This window comes from Enhydra lutris, unplaced genomic scaffold (assembly GCF_002288905.1).
Source record: "Enhydra lutris kenyoni isolate GAN:26980312 unplaced genomic scaffold, ASM228890v2 scaffoldscaffold99, whole genome shotgun sequence".
Taxonomy (NCBI): domain Eukaryota; kingdom Metazoa; phylum Chordata; class Mammalia; order Carnivora; family Mustelidae; genus Enhydra; species Enhydra lutris.
The window spans coordinates 53,002-73,223 of record NW_019154183.1 but is presented as its reverse complement, the minus strand read 5'-3'; the positions used below and the strand labels follow the sequence as shown (position 1 = coordinate 73,223).

Sequence of the window (20,222 nt, the reverse complement as noted above, 5' to 3'; positions counted from 1 at the left end):
AAAAGGTGGAGTAGCAGTCAGAGGGAGAGGGAAAAGCAGGCTCCCCACTGAGCAAGAAGCCCAATGGGGGACTCAGTTCCAGCACCCTGGGATCATGACATGAACCAAAGGCAGATACTTAACCAACTGAGCCATCCAGGTGCCCCTGATCCGTTTTCTTTTTTTTAATTAACATATAATGTATTATTTGTTTCCCCTACTATCCATTTAATAAATCATTTGAAAACCCCTTTTATAACAACACAGGATCTATATTAAGTAAATAATAAAGAGTAATATGTGCTTGCAGCATATTTTGAATTAATTTCATCAACATAAAAGAGAGATGCTGAAAAAATTTAGCTGTAATCATTTTCTACTTTACCTTTTAATCACTGTGTATGTTTAAAACTAGTTTTTAAAAATTTTTGTCTTGAGAAAAATGGCCATTTTATACTGTTGATGGGCATATAAATTAATATAAAATTCCTTCAGAACAATTTAAAAATAGGATCAAAGACCTTCTTTAAAATTTTTATACTTTAAGTAAACAACACTACATTGAAGAATTTATTCCAAGTAACCAGAAATGTAGAAACAGATTTATATAAAAGACATTCCTTAAAGCGTTTATTAAAGTATAGAAAATGGGGGGGAAAATCCAAAATTCAATTTGTTAAATAATGAGGTTTCCACATGGTGGATTTCTATATGGTCATTAAAATTATGATTTGGAATATTCATTAAATTATTAAAAGTATTCACTGTTAAGAACTTGCTGTATTATTATGAAGAATCTCATACTTCACAATACTAAAGACGTTTTCTTCCCTATAAAATCTCAGAAGGTAAGTTAGCAATTTCAAAACTTCTACGCATCTGTAGAGAAAAGTAAATAATTCAAGGGGTGCCTGGCTGGCTCAACTGGTAGAGCATGCGACTCTTGATCTCACTCTTGAATTCGAGCCCCACATATACTGGGTGTGGAGCCTATTTAAAAAAAAAAAAAAAAGGTAAATAGTTCAAGTATTTCCTTAAAACCAAGATATCATACCTCAAACTGCAGAGTTCTTGCTCCCATTCTACTTTTTGAAGCTCCAACTTCGATATCATTTCTTTTTTTTCTGATAGCTCCTTTTGTAGTCCCTTAGCCTTATTTTCCATTTTTTTATTTTTTCTTTTAAGTTGTCCACAGTGATATTTTTTAAGTTCTATTAATCTTCTATATGAAAGAACCGCATTCTGGATTTTCAATAAACTGACAGAATCTACATCAGAGAAAACACAAAAACAAATAAAATATATAGGGCACTGGGGTGGCTCAGCTGGTTAAGCATCTGACTCTTGGTTTCAGCTCAGGTCATACATAATCCCAGAGTCGTTGGATCGAGCCCTGCACTGGGCTCCACTCAGCATGGAGTCTGCTTGAGATTCTTTCCACTCTTCCTCCCCCCACCCTCTGTTCTTTCCCATACCCCCAGTCATGCTCGTTCTCAAATAAATTAATTAAATATAAAAAAAGAAATAAAATATATGAGTACTTTTGGCATATAAAGGACTGTATGCTTTCACATTCACTCATTCATACATTAAACAAATATATATTGAATGATTTCAATATAAAATATATTATTGGGATGCCTGGGTGTCTCAGTTGGTTAAGCATCTGCCTTCAGCTCAGGTCATGATCTCAGGGTCCTGGGATCAAGCTCTACATTGGGCTCCCTACTCAGTGGGGAGTCTGCTTCTCCCCCCATCCCTGCCCCTCCCCACGCTTATGCACTCTGTCTCTTAAATAAATAAAATTTTTTAAAAAGCAAAAGATATTACACTAAGCTCTACAGATCTCTGGCTTTTATTCAGCTTAAAGTCTAGTGAAGGAGAACACAATTAGAAATTCAGATAGTTCCTATAATAAAAGAGTTCTATGATCACAGAACATAACTTGATCTATGGTAAGAAGGGAAGATTTCCCTGAGGAACTATGCTGAGAAATGAAGGAGGAGCGGGAAGCACGTGAGCAAAGGAGGAGGGAGAGGATTAATGTGCCAAAGCTCTACTGCAATCTGCTTCTGGCCAAGACGGAGTAACAGGTACTGATTTATCTTCCTACCTGAAAAAAGCCAAACAAAAACAGGTAAAATACACGTTAAAATCATTTTCAAGAAAAAGGAATTCAGGCAATGAAGGACAATGATCCCTGAAAACACAAGAAGTTAGCCTAACACATACCTGAGCTCACTGCCTTGGGACAATTTCCAGGCCATGACACAGGGGAAGAAACTGAGACAGACTCCACCAGACTCCCTGAGTTGAGGTGATGAAACGGAGTCTGGTGAAACCAAGACAGATGAGATCAGAGGTCAAAGCACTGGCGAGGAGAAAGCAGAACAAAGAACGAACCCCGGAGATCAGAAGAGTAATAACCAATGCACGCCCGTAAGGAAATCTCCTGTGACCAGGGGAAAGATCCGTCTGGAAAGAGCAGAGGACACCCTGTCTGGAGCTCACATGGCACCAGGGGCAGTATCTATCCCCATTAGCCATGCTGGAAACACTCATAACCCGCAGCACAATGAATAGAGTAAGTAGGTTGTGCTCAGCAGTGGGGAATTATGAGCTCTAGGCTGAACACTACTCTGGATTCACCTAACAATTCATAAGAGCAGGACGGGAAAGGATCAAACTGTTTGTCATTAACTTAGCTAGAATTCCAAAGAAAGCATAAAAAGGTAAGTGGAGGCATAGAAGCTAATTTTTAAAAAACCAAATAGCACTTACACAGATGTAAATTATGTCAGACATGAAAAACACACTGGATTGGAATAAACACATATTAGACAGCTCAAAATAAAAGACTGAAACTTGACATCTGAAAACTGTGAGAAGCTAATATACAATTTCCCAAAGAGGTAGAGGAAAGGAACTAGAAAAAAATATTCGAAGAAAACATGACGGGGGCACCTGAGTGGATTTGTCAATCGGCGTCTGCCTTCAGCTCAGGTCATGATTTCATGATCTCAGGGTCCTAGGATCAAGACCGGTATTGGACTCCCCCATTAGAGGGGAGTCTGTTTCTCCCTCTCCTTCTGCCCCTCCCCCCCGGCTCGTGCACTCTCTCTCTCCCTCCTTCTCTCTCTCAAATAAATGAATAAAATCTTTAAAAAAAGAAATGAAAAAATGGCCAAAACCTTTCTAAACTTAATGAAAACTATAAACCCACAGATCCAGAAGGATCTGGCTAGGAGTGAAGAAAAGGAAGTAAACCTTTCTAATTTTCTTAAACGACATATGATGTGTTATAACATTACTAGATGGAGGACTATGATGCTTAAGTCATATACTTTAGGCTCTAATCACCAAAATAGCAAAACTAAAGAGTTATAGCTAGTAAGCAAAATACATACATACATATACACACATAAATAAAACTAAATCATAAAAATTACTTGATTAATCTAAAAGAAATCAGAAAAAGAAGAGAATGGAATGAAGATCGGAAAGGACAAATTGAAGTCAAACAACATGACAGATTCAAATCAACTACATCAATAATCACATTAAATGAAAATGTTCTAAAAGCCTCAATGAAAAGGCAGACTGTCAAAATGGATAAAAAAGAAAGACCCAGCTATCTGCCACCTATAAAAAATGCACGTTAACTGTAAAAACTACAAATGTGTTAAGAGGTCAGAAATATGATAGACCTCACTAACACTTGGCAAAAGAAAGCTGAGCCTGAGTGGTTACATTAATACCAGACAAAATAGATTTCAAAGCAAAAAACATTAGCAGCAATAAATAAGTTCATTTAATAATGATAAAAAGGTCAACCAAAGGAAGCATAATAAACCTAAATGTTTATGCATGTATTAATAGGTTCAAAATACATAAAGTAAAAATTGACAGAACTTCAGAGGAACAAGCAAATTCACAATTATAGTCTGAGATTTCAGTAGGCAGAAAATCAGCAAGTACATAGTAGACTTGAACACCACCGTTCTTCTCAAGCATCCATGGAACACTTACCGAGAGAGACGATATTCTGGGTCATAAAATAAATGATAATAAAAGGAGTAAGTCAAAAGAACTGAAGTCGTAAGAGTGTGTTTTGTGACCACAAAGAAATCAAATTAGAAATCAAGAATAAAAATATCTCTGGTGAATACTCAAATATTTGCAAACTAGTTAACACACATCTAAATAAACCCTGGGTCAGGGAGCCTGGGTGGCTCAGTCGGTTATGTGTCTGCCTTCGGCTCAGGTCATGATCTCAGGGTCCTGGGATCAAGCCCCACACTGGGTTCCCTGCTTGAGGGGAGTCTGCTTCACCCCAGCTCATGCTCGTGCTCTCTCCCTCTCTCTCTCAAATAAATAAAATCTTTAAATAACCCCTGGGTCAAAGAAGTAAAGACAAAGAAATTAGAAAATATTCTGAACTGAATGGAAATGAACATATAACACATAAGAATTGCTGGAATCCTGCAGTAGCAGCACTCACATGAACACTTAAAGCACTGAATGTATGTACTAAAAAAGAAAAGCCTCAAACTGATGACCTTTGGCTCCACCTTAAGAAATCAGTAAAATAGTAGTTAAAAAAAAGTTTGATAAACTTTGGTTATATAGAAAAATTTGACAGAATGTTTTAAAAAGCTACTAAAACTAATAAGTAAACTTACCAACTTCAAGAATAAACCTGGACCCATACCCTGTATCATAAATTTAAAAAGAATTCAAAATGGGGGCGCTTGCATGGCTCAGTCAGTTAAGTGGCTGCCTTCGGCTCAGGTCATGATCCATGGGTCCTGGGATCGAGCCCTGTGTCCAGCTCTCTGCTCAGCAGGGAGCCTGGTTCTCCCTCTCCCTCAGCCTGCCATTCCCCCTTCTCATGCTCTCTCTCTCTGTCAAATAAATAAATTAAATAAATCTTAAAAAAAAAAAAAACGAATACAAACTGGATCTCACGGATCACAGATCTAAATGTAAGACCTAAAACTATAAAACCTTGTTATTCAACTGCAAAACTTCTAAAAGAAAGCAGGAGAGAAAACCTCTGACCTTGTGCTAGGCAAAGATTTCTCAGATAGGAACACCAAAAACAAAAATCCATAAAAGAACAAAGGTATAAACTGGACTTCATCAAAAAGAAAAACGGCTCTTCAAAAGATACTGTTGAGAGAATGAAAAGTCACAGACAGGGAGAAAATCTTTGCAAAAAAAAAAAACAGGTGATAAAGGAACTATATCTAGAATATACAAAGAATTCTCAAAACTCAACAGGTAAGAAAACCTAATTTTTAAAATGACAAAGGATTTGGACAGTTCAAAGAAGATATACAGATGGCAAATAAGCCCACGAAGATATGCTCAACATATAAGTTATTAGCAAAATGTATATTAAAACCATAATGATACATATACTACAGACCCATCGGAACATCTAAGATTTAAAAAACTGACAATACTAAGTGTTCATGAATATATAGGGAGAAATCAGAACTCTCAGACATTGCTGGTGGCAATTGAAAATGGTGCAACTACTTTAGAAAACCATTCGGCAGTTTCATAATGAGGGAATACAAAGAGACACGAGACTTAAGGGTTATTACCTGCCTGAATTACAGTTACGGTTTCATATGCATATATATATGTCAAAACTATCAAATTATACACTTCATACATGTGCAGTTGTCCTAACTTAAGCTGTTGAGGGGAAAAGAGCTCTATTGTAAGGAAAAATATCTAAAACAGCTGAGACACGGAAAGGATATGAAACAGCCCAAGATGAGGCTGAGAACTGTGGTCTTTCAGCCCAGAACGATGAGAAGTAATAGCTAAGCTTTAAGCAAGGGGGTCACGTGATGAAATATAAATGTTTAAAAATATATGGTAACTATGGTGGCACTGTAGACCAAGATTCTGGGAGGTGGAATGACAGGGAAAACAGTCCTGAGGTTGTTTCAGTATTCTAGGACAAATATAGTGGTAACCTGACCTTGGGTGAAGGCACAGAAGAGGAGAGTTAACACACATCAGGTGTGCCATTCCCATGATGAAAAGTATAGTGGAAATTACAGCTCTTTGGCTAAGAGTATTCAACATTTCTCTATCTTCATATAAAATGTATTTCTGAGATGAGTAGCTCTATAACACATCAGTGTTGTATGGCACAGCACTAGACAAGAAGTGCACATATTACTATAGTAATGTACATACAAAGGCTTCATATTTACACAATGGTCTTACCTTTACAATCCATGCCATGTTGTTCAATTAGCGACATGCAAGTCATATAATTAGAGCAAGGCATGTGGAAACCCTCCGAAATTGTTTCAGATGACGGAGTTAAGTCATCAAGGTCATCCATACAAGGAATTTGCTTTTTGACCTACAAATAAATAATACTACTTCAAAATGTCCCCTAAATATTGATAAAATATACTAAGTGTAGAGAGATGATAAATACCTGTATTTTATAAGAGCAAAAAAAAGGTACTTTCAAAAGGACTGATTTTTATCAAAATGACCTTTATCAATAACTAGTGTTTCTGAACAACTTTTTCAAAGTAAATGTCTGTACAACAAAGGCAGATGTTCTCTTTTTTCACTATACCTTTCCTAAAGTAATTTTTTACCATGGAATAATATTTCTGATAAACATGATTTGTGGTGCAAAAACAATGAATACTGTTACGCTGAAAAGAAATAAAAATGGGGCGCCTGGGTGGCTCAGTGGTTTAAAGCCTCTGCCTTCGGCTCAGGTCATGATCTCAGGGTCCTGGGATCAAGCCCCACATCAGGCTCTCTGCTCAGCGGGAAGCCTGCTTCCGCCTGCCTCTCCTTCTGCCTGCCTCTCTGCCTACTTGTGATCTGTCAAATAAATAAATAAAATCTTAAAAAAAATAAATAAATAAAATAAAAATAAATAAATAAATAAAATAATTACCTGCTGATGCTTAAAAAACCATAATAAAATAAAAATTTAAAAATTAATAAATGAAATAAAATTTGTGTGTGTGTGTGTGTATATATATATATATGTATACATATATATATATATATATATATATATATATTTTACCTCTTCCTCTTCACTAGATGTTTTCTTTGCAGGTCTAAAAAAAAAAACAATTCTTTTCAGGCAAATATTAAATACTTAAAATACAAAGAATATCTAAATCATATCTATATTATTAATAATCTTAACAAAGCATTAAATTTAGATCAAACTGACAAAAAGCAAAGGAAAATCATGTTACTTGCATTATTTGATATGAAGAAATATACCACATTTTTTGTTGTCATTTTCAATAAAAACAAGCTTTTACTGGCTCTAAAAACTATTTGGAAAGTGCAAGTTAAGTTCTTATATGAAAGAAATCCTTTTTTAATAATCATGATATTAGTGTTCTGAGGATCTACTGTGTAAATAGTATGCATTATTATGAAAACTTTAAATGTTTTAAAGGTATTTTAAGCCTCACAACAATCTTATATACGTAGATAATTATATTAGGTATTTTACACAGGAAGAAAATGAGGCACAGAAAAAAGTAACTTCTCAAAGCTGGTGCAGGTGGTCAGGAGTAGACCCAGAATTCAAATTCAGGAAATGTGCCTTCAAAACACGTGTTTTACAGTATGTGATGAAAGTAATATTTAAGTGTTTTTTAAGTATTTGATAGCAAATGAATCTATTAGTATTCCATTTTAGCTATAATTGTAAATAATAATTCAAGAATGTTAACCATATTTTTTTAAATAAAAAGACTTCATACATAGACAATATTGATAATCTACTTTCAAACAACTAAAGATTTGCTTCTTCTAAAGAAGTTGATCAATGGGCATTCATATATTCATTCAACTGTTTATTCACGAACATACACTTAGTGAGCACACTATATATGTGTCAACAACACTGTTGGCACAGGAATCATGGCTTTTGTAATTTAGAACTTTATAAAACAAAAGTAATAATCTATGAAAGATTAATAGTTTATTTTTCAATTATAAATAAAATCTTTCCCCTTCCCCCAGAATCTAAACAAATATTAAGTTAATATAAGCAGACACTTCAAAGTCCCTAATAAAACCATAGCTATTCATGATACTGTCAAAGGCACTGAATATCTAAAATTATCAAGGAATGGGGGCACCTGGGTGGCTCAGTGGGTTACAGCCTCTGCTTTCAGCTCAGGTCATGATCCCAGGGTCCTGGGATCGAGCCCCGCATTGGGCTCTCTGCTCAGCAGGGAGCCTGCTTCCCCTCCTCTCTCTCTGCCTGCTTCTCTGCCTACTTGTGATCTCCATCTGTCAAATAAATAAATAAAACCTTAAAAAAAATTCTCTAAGGAGTTCTTTATACTTATTCATTACAGTCCAGCATCCACGGTGACTGTTGAAACTGCTCCCTGTCAAAGTCACTTGTCCTCATCTTAACCTTTCAAGCAGTGTGTCTGATATACTTGAGTATTTCTTGTCTTCGCCTGTACCTACACTACAGCATTTTATTTCCATAAAAAGTAATCACTGTTAAAATTCCTTCAGAGGGAAATAAAGAATTTGTAGATTTTACCTTCCTTCATCCTGATCCATTCCACTTGAAGTGCTGTCATCATTCATTCGTAGTGGACGAGAAGTTAGAGAAGGGGCTTTCTCAAACCTTGGTGTAATCACAGATTCTTTTGATGTTTGTTTTTCTTTTTCCCCTTTCCTTAATTCCTTTGTATCCAAAGCAGGATCACTATTTTTAAAAATCCAGTTAAAATATCCATTAAAAAGCCAATGTTTTCGGGTGCCTGGGTGGCTCAGTTGGTTAAGTCACTGCCTTTGGCTCAGGTCATGATCCCGGAGTCCCAGGATCAAGTCCCAAAGCAATCTCCCAGCTCCACGGGGAGTCTGCTTCTCCCTCTGACCTTTCCCCCTCTCCTGCTCTCTCTTTCTCTCTCTCTCTCTCTCAAATAAATACTCAACCATTCTCTTGTACCATACACAAAGATAAACTCAAAATGGATAAAAGACCTGAATGTGAGGCAGGAATCTATCAAAATCCTAGAGGAGAACATAGGCAGTAACCTCTTCGACATCGGCCACAGCAACTTCTTTCAAGACAGGTCTCCAAAGGCAAAGGAAACAAAAGCAAAAATGAACTTCATCATTTCACCAAAAATGAGACTTCATCAAGATCAAAACTTCCGCACATAAAAGGAAACAGTCAGCAAAACAAAGAGCCAACCCACGGATTGGGAGAAGATATTCACAAATGACACTACAGATAAAGGGCTGATTTCCAAGATCTATAAAGAACTCCTCAAACTTAACACACAAAACAGATAATCACATCAAAAAATGGGCAGAAGACATGAACAGACACTTCTCCAAAGAAGACATACAAATGGCTAACAGACACATGAAAAATGTTCATCATCACTAGCCATCAGGGAGATTCAAGCCAAAACCACATTGAGATACCACCTTATACCAGTTAAAAGGGCCAAAATCAACAAGACAGTAAACAATAAGTGTTGGAGAAGATATGGAGAAAGAGGAACCCTGTTACACTGTTGGTGGGAATGCAAGTTGGTGCAGGCAATTTGGAGAACAGTGTGGAGATTCCTTAAGAAATTAAAAATAGAGCTTCCCTATGACCCTACAATTGCACTACTGGGTATTTACCCCAAAAATACAGATGTAGTGAAAAGAAGGGCCATCTGTACTCCAATGTTCATAGCAGCAATGGCCACAATCGCCAAACTGTGGAAAGAGCCAAGATGCCCTTCAACAGACAAATGGAATATTACACCTCCATCAAAAAGGGTGAATACCCAACGTTTGTATCACCATGGACAGGACTGGAGGAGATTATGCTGAGTGAAATAAGTCAAGCAGAGAGGGTCAATTATCATATGGTTTCACTTACTTGTGGAGCATAAGGAATAACATGGAGGACATTGGGAGATGGAGAGGAAAAATGAGTTGGAGGAAATCGGAGCGGGGACAAACCATGAGAGCAGTGGATTCTGAGAAACAAACTGAAGATTTTGGAGGGGTGGGGGTGGGGTGTTGGTTGAGCCTGGTGGTGGATATTAAGGAGAGCATGTATTGCTTGGAGCACTGGGTGTGGTCCATAAACAATGAATCTTGGAGCACTGGGAAAAAATTAAATTTTAAAAAATATTTTTAAAAATTTAAAAAATTTTTTAAAAAGCCAATGTTTTCTAATAATTTTACTGGTAAAGAATAAAAAAAATTTTTTTGTAAAATTCTGCTACCCATCTCAATTCACTTATTAGTTCACAGAACAGTTATCAAGTCCAACCATATATAAGAAAACACACATCCCTTGCTTCAAAGTCAGATAAATATACAATTACAATACAATGTCTTTGTGGTGACAAAATGGCTGTGGACCTCTTTGTAGGAGCTGTGGAACCAAGCACCATAAACAAGGGACCTAGGAAAACTCTTGTCTACGCATGCATCAGATAACAGGCACACTCACCACAGTCCCAGCTATGGACTCAGCAATAGTCCATACACTGGCTCCAGCCCCTTCCTCTCAACCACATCTAGGAGCCCCTGGAAAACACTGTCTTAGATAATCACCCATTGAAGAGAGAGCCTTTTTGGAAAACCAGATTTCCTACAGTAAAGTTCCAGCACACCACCAGAGCAAAAAAAAACCAAAAACCAAAAACCAAAAAAAATCGGGTTTGGACACACCGAAAAGGTAGTCATTAAAGACTACTTCAAATGCAAAGACAGCAATGCAAAACTTCAAAGAATATAAAAAGTCAAGGAAATATGATACCATGAAATGATCACAATAATCTTCCAGTAATTGATCTCAAACACATGAAGATCAATAGTTTATCCAAAAAAGGAGTTCAAAATAGCAGTTTTAAGGAAACTCAGTGAGCTACAAGAAAACACAAAAAGCCAATTCAGGGATGCCTGGGTGGCTCAGTCTGTTAAGCGCCTGACCTTTGATTTTGTTTCAGGTCATGATCGCAAGGTCATGAGATCCACCCCTGCATCGGGCTTATGCTCGGTGCAGAGTCTGCATGTCCCTCTCCCTCTGCTACTCGTCCGGCTCACATACATGCTCTCTCTAAAATAAATAAATAAACAAACAAATAAAATCTTTCAAAAAAAAAAAAAAGCCAGTTCAATAAAATGAGAAAAATACTAGATGAACAAAATGAGAAGTTTAATAAAGATTTGGAAGGGCACCTGGGTGGCTCAGTCAGTTAAGTGTCTGACTCTTGGTTTTAGCTCAGGTCATGACCTCAGGGTTGTGGGATCGAGCCCCAGGTCTGCTTGACATTCTCTCTCCCTCTCTTTGTCTCTCCCCCAACCTGATCTCTTTCGCTTTCTCTCTCAAATGAATAAATAAAATATGTATTTTTAAAAAGAGCTGGAAATAGTTAAAAAAAGAACTAAAAAATTCTGGAACTGAATAATACAGTGAATGAAATGAAAAAAAGCAATAGAAATCACTGACAGGGGGCACCTCGGTGGCTCAGTTGGTTAAGCGTCTGCCTTCAGCTCCCATCATGATTTCAGGGTCCTTGGATCCAGCCCGGCATCAGGCTCCCTGCTTCCTCCTCTCTCTCTGCCTGCCTCTCTGCCTACTTGTGATCCTTCTCTCTGTGTCAAACAAATAAAAATAAAATCTTTTAAAAAAGAGAGAGAAAAGAAAAGAAATCATTGAGATGAAAATGCACCCAAAAAAACTACTGTGAATTTAAAGTTTTTAAATTTTAAAACTTTAAAATTATCCAATCAGTGGAGAACAAAGAAAAAAGAAAGAAAAAGAGTGAGAAAACCCTATGGGATTACGGAATACCACTAAAAGAAACAACGTGTAAATTACTGCAGTTCTGGAAGGAGGAGAGAGGGAGAAAAAGACATAAGGCTTAAAGAAGTCATGGGTGAGAACTCTCAAACTTGGAGAAACATTTGGAATCCAAGTTTATGAAGCTCAGTCATCAAACAAATTCAACTTAAAGAGATTTTCTCCAAAACACATTATAATAAAACTGTTGAAAATAAAAATCAAAGAGAGAATCATAAAAGCAGCAAGAGAAAAGAAGCTTGTCACCTACAAGTGAACCCTCATAAGGCTATTAGCAATTTCTTAGCAGAAACCTTACATGCCAGGAGAAGAATGGGATTGTATATTCAAAATGCTGAGAGAGGGATGTCTGGGTGGCTCAGTGGGCTGGGCCTATGCCTTCAACTCAGGTCATGATCTCAGGGTCCTGGGATTGAGCCCCACATCAGGCTCTCTGCTCAGTGGGGAGCCCTCCTTCCCCCTCTCTCTAGGCCTGCTGTTCTGCCTACTTGTGATCTCTTTCTCTTTGTCAAATAAATAAATCAAATCTTTAAAAAAAATGCTGAGAGAAAAGAACTGCCAACCAAGAACACTTTACTAAGCAAAGTTATCCTACAGAAATCAAATCAAATCAGTAAGTTTGATACACATTAACAGAATGAAAAAAAATTATATGAACATCTCAATATATGCAGAAAAAACATTTGACAAAATTCAACATCTTTTCATGATAAACACTCTCAGTAAAGTGGATACCAAAGTATCATACCTGAACATAATTAAGGCCACATATGAAAAACCCACAGCTAACATCATACTCAGTGGCAAAACACTGAAAGTTTTTCCTCTAAGTTCAAGAATAAGACAAAGGTGCCCACTTTACCACTCATATTCAACATCAGACTAGATAAAGAAATGAAAGGCATCCAGATCAGAAAAGAAGAAATCAAACTGTCTTTGTCTGCAGAGGATATGATCTTACATATAGAAAATCCTGAAGACACCACCAAAAAGCTGTTAGAACTAGCAAAGATGAAACATACAAAAAATCCACATATACAAATCCGTTACATTTCTATACATTAACCAAAAAAATCTGAAAAAGAAATTTAAAAATGCCATTCACAAAAGCATCAAAAAGAACAAAATACTTAGGAATAAATTTAACCAACGAGGTGAAAGATATGTACACTAAAAACTATGAGACTTTGATAAAAGAAACATCAGACACACAAATAGGAAGATATCTCAATATTTACGGATTAGAAAAATCAACACTAAATATCTCATGACTCAAAGCCATCTGTAGATTTAACGCAATCCCTATCAAAATTCCAGTGACATTTTTCAGAGAAATAGGAAAAAGAATCCTTAAATTTACATGGAACAAAAAACACCCTAAATGAGCAAATCAATCCTGGGAAAGAACAAAGCTGGAAGCATCACACTTCCTGTTTTCAAACTGTTACAAAGGTATAGTAATCAAAATAGGATGACCATTCATAAAAAAAAAACAAAAAACAAAAAACACAAAACCCAAAGAAACAGAATCAAGAACCGGACAATAAACCCATGGATCTAGTCAACTAAAATTTGATGAGGGAGCTGAGCACACTCAAGGAAAAAAAGATAATCTCTTCAATAAGTGATCCTGAGAAAACTGGATATTCACATGCAGAGAATGAAACCGGACCACTAACTTACACCACTCACAAAAATTAACCAAAACTGGGTTAAAGACTTAAATATATAACCTTAAACCATAAAACTCCTACAAGAAAACAGGGGGAAATCTCCCTGACATTGATGTTGGCAATGATTTTGGATGTGACATCAAAAGTACAAGCAACAAAAGCAAAAACAATGGAACAAGCAATGTTTCTGCACGGCAAAAGAAATGAGCAACACTCTAGTTCCATTTACGTTGTATATATAGGGGAAGGAAAGGAAAAAATAAGATAAAAACAGAGACGGAAGCAAACCGTAAGGGACTCTTAACTAGAGGAAAGAAACAGGGTTGCTGGAGGGGAGGTGGGCAGGAAGATGGTCTAACTGTGTGGTGGGCATTAGGGAGGGCACTTGTGATGAGCACTGGGTGTTACATGCAAGTGATGAATCACTAAAGTCTACCCCTGAAACTAATAATACAATATATGTTAACTAAGTTGAATTTAAATAAAATCTAAAAAACAAAGCAGAAACAAGAAACATAATGAAAAAGCAACCTACAGAATGGATGAAAATATGTATAAACCACACCATCTGAAAAAGGTTAATATGTAAAGTGTATAAGAAATTCATACAATTCAACAGCAAAAAAACAATTCAGTTAAAAACTGGGCAAGGCATCTTAATAGACAGCTTTCCTCAGAAGATATTCAAATGGCCAACAGGACCAAAAAATGGGCTTGACATCACTATTCATCAGGGAAATGCACATCAAAACCATAATGATATATCTATCACCTCACACCTGTTAAAATGGCTTACATCAAAAAGGGAAGAGATACCACTGGCAAAGATGTACAGAAAAGGGAATCCTTACACACTGTTACAGGACTGTAAACTGGTACAGCCACTATGCAAAACCATGTGGAGGTTCCTCAAAAAACTAAAAAATAGAACTATCAGAATATCCAGTAATCCCATTTCTGGGAACATTCTGACAGAAATGAATCAGTAACTCAAAGAGGTATCTGTGGCTCCACATTTACTGCAGCATTATTTACAACAGCCAAGACACGGAAACAACCTATGTGCCCATCAGTGGATCCATTGATTTTAAAATGTGGTATATATTTACAATGGAATATTTTTAGCCACACAAAAAAAGAGGGAAACCCTGCCATCTGCGACAACATGAATGAACCTTGAGGGAATTAAGCTAAGTGAAGGAAGTCGCGCAAAAAGATAAATACTCTATGATCTGACTTACACATGGAATCTTTAAAAAAACACATTTATAGATTTGTGGTTGCCAGGGGTAGGAAGCTGAGGGAAATGGGTAGATATTGGCTAAAGGGTACAAACTTCCTGTTACAAGATTAGTAAGATCTGAGGATCTAATGTACAGAATGGTGATTACAGTTAATAATACTGCTATATATTTGAAAGTTGCTAAAAGTTGCTAAAAAAGAAATGATAATTATGTGAGGTGATAGAGTTATTAACACTATTATCATTTTACAATATAAAAGTGTATTAAAGTAATACAGGTATACCTTACACAGTTATCTGTCAATTGTACCTCAAAAAATCTGGACAAAATTCAACAATACTCACATGTCAAAAATAGCAATAATGTGATTAATTTTGTTTGAAAATAAAATTATTTGGGGGTGCCTGGGTGGCTTAGTCGGATAAGGTCTGCCTTCAGCTCAGGTCATGATCTCCAGGTCCTGGGATTGAACCCCAAATCAGGCTCCCCACTGAGCTTCCCCCTCTCCCTTTGCCCCTCCCTCCTGCTCATACTCTCTCTCTCACAAATAATTTCTTTTTAATTTTCTTAAAGAAAATGATTTGGTAACTTTTGTATACTTTTAGCTTACTATTTTATCCTAATATAAAAAGCTAGATTTACTAATACAAAATTATAATTACTTTTTCATGGACTAAATGCATGCAAGAGAATATTATTAGCATATAGCTACATAAACTCACAAAAAGACTAAATTTCCCACAAGAGATTATTAATTTAGGAATTGAACACGAGCCCCTAAGAGCACTGAAAACAAAAACAAAGCTAGCAATGATTGTTTTAAAACTGTTAAACAGATAACTATTTTAGTTAAAATTTAACATCCAAAAAAGAAGGATCTTCCTGAAAACAATTATTAAACAATCTTTCTTGACCTAAATTTCAAAAATAAATCTATAATTATAGAATATGAAATAGCTTTCATTTTGAATACAGTTGATAGAAGCAACTTTTAAATCAAAAAAATCTAGTTAAAGTCACCTCAAACTTAGGGTGGAGGGAACCCACATATGAAGCAATAGTAACAAGAAGCCACCATATGCAGTTTTAAATGTGTGTAATTGATCGAGGCCTACTGGCCTCACTCACCAATCAGGCAATGTCAGCTCCTCCTTTCTAAAAGAAAGCCAGTATGGAACAAAATCACTCCAATACACATGCCTCGAGTGCCAACCAACCAACCAACCAACCAACCATTGCACCCAAATTACCATGGTGTTTCAGATGAGGACAAACCACTTAATTCTCTGAAAGTCCCCCAAACCTTAAACTCTACTCTTCCCAAAACCCTATATAAGCATAGCAGACTGCTCTGTCAGAAAAGACTTGACCAGCATAGTTCCCTCTTACTAGTAGGCAATAAATTCCAGCTTCATATTTTTAGTTTACATGTGGAGGGCTCATAATCCTTTCGCAAGAATTGTTAAAGTCCTATAATAATTTACCATCATAGGCCACGGGCCGCCGCCTCCATCCCGGCTGTGGCCCCTGCTGGTTACATAACTCGTTTCGGGCTCCGCGCGACCCCACTTCTCGGCAGCCCGCGACCCCAGGATGCTTTGAGCCCCACGACAGCGTCCGCTGCCGCCAGCTCCCGTCTGAGGCGTGAAATGACAGAGGTGGTGCCGTCCAGCGCCCTCAGCGAGGTCAGCCTACGCCTCCTCTGCCACGATGACAGAGACACCGTGAAGCATCTGTGCGGCGACTGGTTCCCCATCGAGTACCCAGACTCACGGTATCGTGATATCACCTCCAACAAGAAATTCTTTTCCCTTGCCGCAACCTACAGGGGCGCCATCGTGGGAATGATAGTAGCCGAAATAAAAAGTAGGAGCAAGATACACAAGGAGGATGGAGGTATTCTAGCCTCCAACTTCTCTGTCGACACGCAGGTTGCGTACATTCTAAGTCTGGGAGTAGTGAAGGAGTTCAGGAAGCACGGCATAGGTTCCCTTTTTCTTGAGAGTTTGAAGGATCACATATCAACCACCGCCCAAGACCACTGCAAAGCCATCTACCTGCATGTCCTCACCACCAACAACACAGCAATCAACTTCTATGAAAACGGAGACTTTAAGCAACATCACTATCTGCCCTATTACTACTCCATCCGAGGGGTCCTTAAAAGATGGCTTCACCTATGTGCCCTACATCAACGGCGGCCACCCTCCCTGGACAATCCCGGACTACATCCAACACCCGGGCTCCGCGCTAGCGAACCTGAGCCCTTGCTCCATCCCACACAGGATCTACCGTCAGGCCCACAGCCTGCTCTGCAGCTTCCTGCCGTGGTCTGGCATCTCCAGCAAGGGGGGCATTGCCTACGGCCGGACCATGTGATGCCAGCTGGGCGGCCGCCAGGAGGCCCCGCCCTTCGGCACCCCGCAGAACCCGCCTTCCTGGCTGTTGGACTTCTGTCGTCTGCAGAGGAGCCGGTGACCCCTTGCCGGGCCCGTTGGCCTGCCCCAGCTGCAGGCCCGGTGCTACGCAGGCTCAGAGCAGAGCATCGCGGGCACACGCGGTCTCTGACAGGAATGCATTCACAGGGTTCAACAATGGAGAAGGCACCAAAAGATCAAGCTCCTCCTCCCGCTGGCCCCAACCCCTCAGCTGCCCTCCTTCCGCATCGTGGCCGAGCGCCCAGGTCTGCTTTGGCAGCAGCTGCTTGGGGCAGGGGCCTGGCAAACCAGAGCTCTGCTCAGAGGCGCCCACTTCTGAGGTCATGAGTGCCACAGAGAGCTATCTCTCAGACCTCCGAGCCACGAGGGGTCACACGGACTGCCAGGCCCACACCCTGGGGCACGGACGCAGCCCAGAGCACTTGGGTGCTGGGGGACTCACGCCGCGGCACTGCACGACCACCTCGGCTGGACTGCCCCCATCTGTGCCTTGATTTGTGTGCAGACTGGGAGGGACTCCAGGCCTGGAGGGCTCGTGTTCCAGGCTAGAGCAGGACATCTCCCTGGGGGCCTTCACCCCTGCTCCCCTCTTCTTTCCCACAGGCTCTTCCAGCCCTCTTTCTTTTTCTGGTAACCTCTGGAAACCACCGCCTCTGCCTGCGTGCGCCCTGGTCCCGCCTTCACGTGCGTGCGCCAGCCCCGCTGGCCAGCTGGGGTGTGGCGGCATTCACTGTGGTCTGTTTCCTCCTCTGACCCCTTCCCCTCCACTGCCGGTTCCTTCTAGCTCCTTCCTCCAAAACCGGAATGAACTTTTATTGGAAGGGAGGAACCCAGGTGTTATGGACAGACCTCACCCTAAAGACAGAGGAGCCTCAGAACAACAAGGGGGTGAAAGGGAATGCCAGATCCTTGTCCGAAACCAGCCCGCAGAAGCCTGGGGTGTGGAGAGCAGCCCCTGCCTCTCTGTGCTTGGTGGGCAGAGCCCAGAGGCTTTTCACCCAAGCACAGAGCCTGGGGGCTTAGACCCTGACGTGGGAGGTCAAGTTCTCCGGTGCCCTCCTGCTGAGGGCTTCCCCCTGTCTTGGGGAGCTCGGATCTGCCTATTAGATGGCAGGTGTTGGCTCACCTGAGCTGCCCCCAGAGCTGGGCTGAGGACAGGGGCAGGGAGGTTCCCGGGGGTCCCCTCCCCAGCCCCCAAGTCCGTGAGCTGCAGCTCCCAAGATGCAGACAGGAGGAAGTCGAGTGCTCTCAATGGAATGGGGCCCGGCCTTTGGGGCTGGGGGCTGTCATGTGCCTTGCAGCCCCTCAGTCCCCAGGGCCAGAGACAGGAGAGGCTGTCAGAGCCAGGAAGTGGGCGTGCGAACATCACTGGCTTCCGGCGTCACCCTGACCCCCCCCCCCCCCCCCCCCCCCTANGCCCCCCCCCCCCCCCCCCCCCCCCCCGCCGCTTGCCGCCTGCCCTGCCCTCCGCAGTAGAGGGGGTGGCGGTCCTGCCCAGCGTTGCTGCGGCGTCATGGAGCCACGGCCCGGTGTGCCGGCCTTAGGGCAGGAGAAGGGGGAGCAACCAGGCCGGGGGCCAAGGGCCCGGTGACTGCCACGCTCCCCTCCCCCAGAACTGCCCAGCCTGGGGCTGCCTCCACTCTCGGGGTGGGAGAAAGGTGTTCTCAAGAGGAGGGCGAGCCCTGGGCTGGAGAAGCACTTTCCCTCCTCCAACCACCTCCTGACTGGCAGCGCCCCCCTCAGGGACGGGTCCCGGCTCGCTGACCTGTCCTCACTTCTGCACTGACCTTGGCGATATGCTGAGGCCCAGCTTGGTGTTCTCTCTCATCTGAATCAACGGTGACGTCTGATTTTTATTTCTGCCCCGAGGGGTCAGGAAGAGTCTTCTGGAAGGTTCTGCCTTGGACATTCATAATTGAGCTCAGAGGCCTTGCCCTGCCCCTCCCTCCCTGCCCCCAATCACTGCAGTGTCCAGCCCAGTGTTGAACAGATTCTAGTGTTTTGTCTCATTACAAATAAACAGAATTTAATTGGTTAAAAAAAAATTACCATATTTCATTTTCCTTAATAAAATATAAATGAAGTTTGTGATTCCTTTGATCCATTTTACTATAATTAAAACTAATATAAATACCAGTAAAAGAATAAGTAGCAAGTAACCACAATATTGGGCCCCCAAAAAATTAAAAAAAAAAAAATGCATACAACTGACAGGTTAAATTGTCAGAAGGGACCCATGTCAAACTTCCCTTTTGTTTAAGTGAGAATTAGTATTATGTTAAAAACAATATATGCAGGTTAAACCCCATTCACTCAATAAACACTTATTGAATAGAACTATATATGCTAGAACGTTTTCTAGGCACTGAGAACATGGCAATGAACAGATAAAAATCCTACTCATGAGTGAAGTAAACACAATAAACAATAAACTACACAGGCAAAATAGCCAGTAGTAGAGGAGAAAAACTAAAGCAGAGAAATCAAATTTTGATGTGCTATAGGATAACCAAGAAATCAGGATATTTCCTGAAATATAGGATAACCAGGAAATCGGGATAACCAAGAAAGGCCTTAATTTTTCTTAAGATTTTATTTATTTATTTGACAGAGAAAGAGATCACAAGTAAGCAGAGAGGCAGGCAGAGAGAGAGGGGGAAGCAGGACCTCGCTGAGCAGAGAGTCCTATGCAGAGCTCCATCCCAGGACCCCCGCATCATGACCTGAGCTGAAGGCAGAGGCTCAACCCACTGAGCCACCCAGGCACCCCGAAAGGCCTTAATTTTTAAGCAAAAATTAAAAAAAAAAAAAAAAAAAGGAAGGAGCAAGGAGCAAGCAAGTCATAAGAGTATTGATGGGAAAAGCACTCCAGAGTCAACAGCAAGTAGAGAGGTATGCTCAAAGTGTTTATAGTGAGCAAAAATAAAAAAGAAAAGAAAAAGAAAAACATTCAGTGTGCATCAACAGAGTGAAAAGGACAGAAAATAGGAGTTCAAATCAAGGAGAGGTGGTAAGCAATAGGGAG

General features: G+C 40.1%; 1 protein-coding gene and 1 pseudogene across 1 annotated transcript in view; one reads left to right on the top strand and one right to left on the bottom strand.

Annotated features, from left to right (window-relative positions):
* The window catches only part of LOC111139305 (ankyrin repeat domain 26), a 131,311-nt gene that overhangs the window by 58,098 nt on the left and 52,991 nt on the right, over positions 1-20,222 (bottom strand). Inside the window, exons 25-28 of the mRNA XM_022491551.1 lie at positions 8,561-8,728; positions 7,064-7,097; positions 6,229-6,370; positions 1,034-1,247 (exon numbers count right to left, since the gene is read on the bottom strand). Of these exons, the coding sequence (XP_022347259.1) occupies positions 1,034-1,247; positions 6,229-6,370; positions 7,064-7,097; positions 8,561-8,728 (558 nt within the window). The remainder of the gene's footprint in view (positions 1-1,033; positions 1,248-6,228; positions 6,371-7,063; positions 7,098-8,560; positions 8,729-20,222) is intronic.
* LOC111139317 lies at positions 16,409-17,138 on the top strand (annotated as a pseudogene).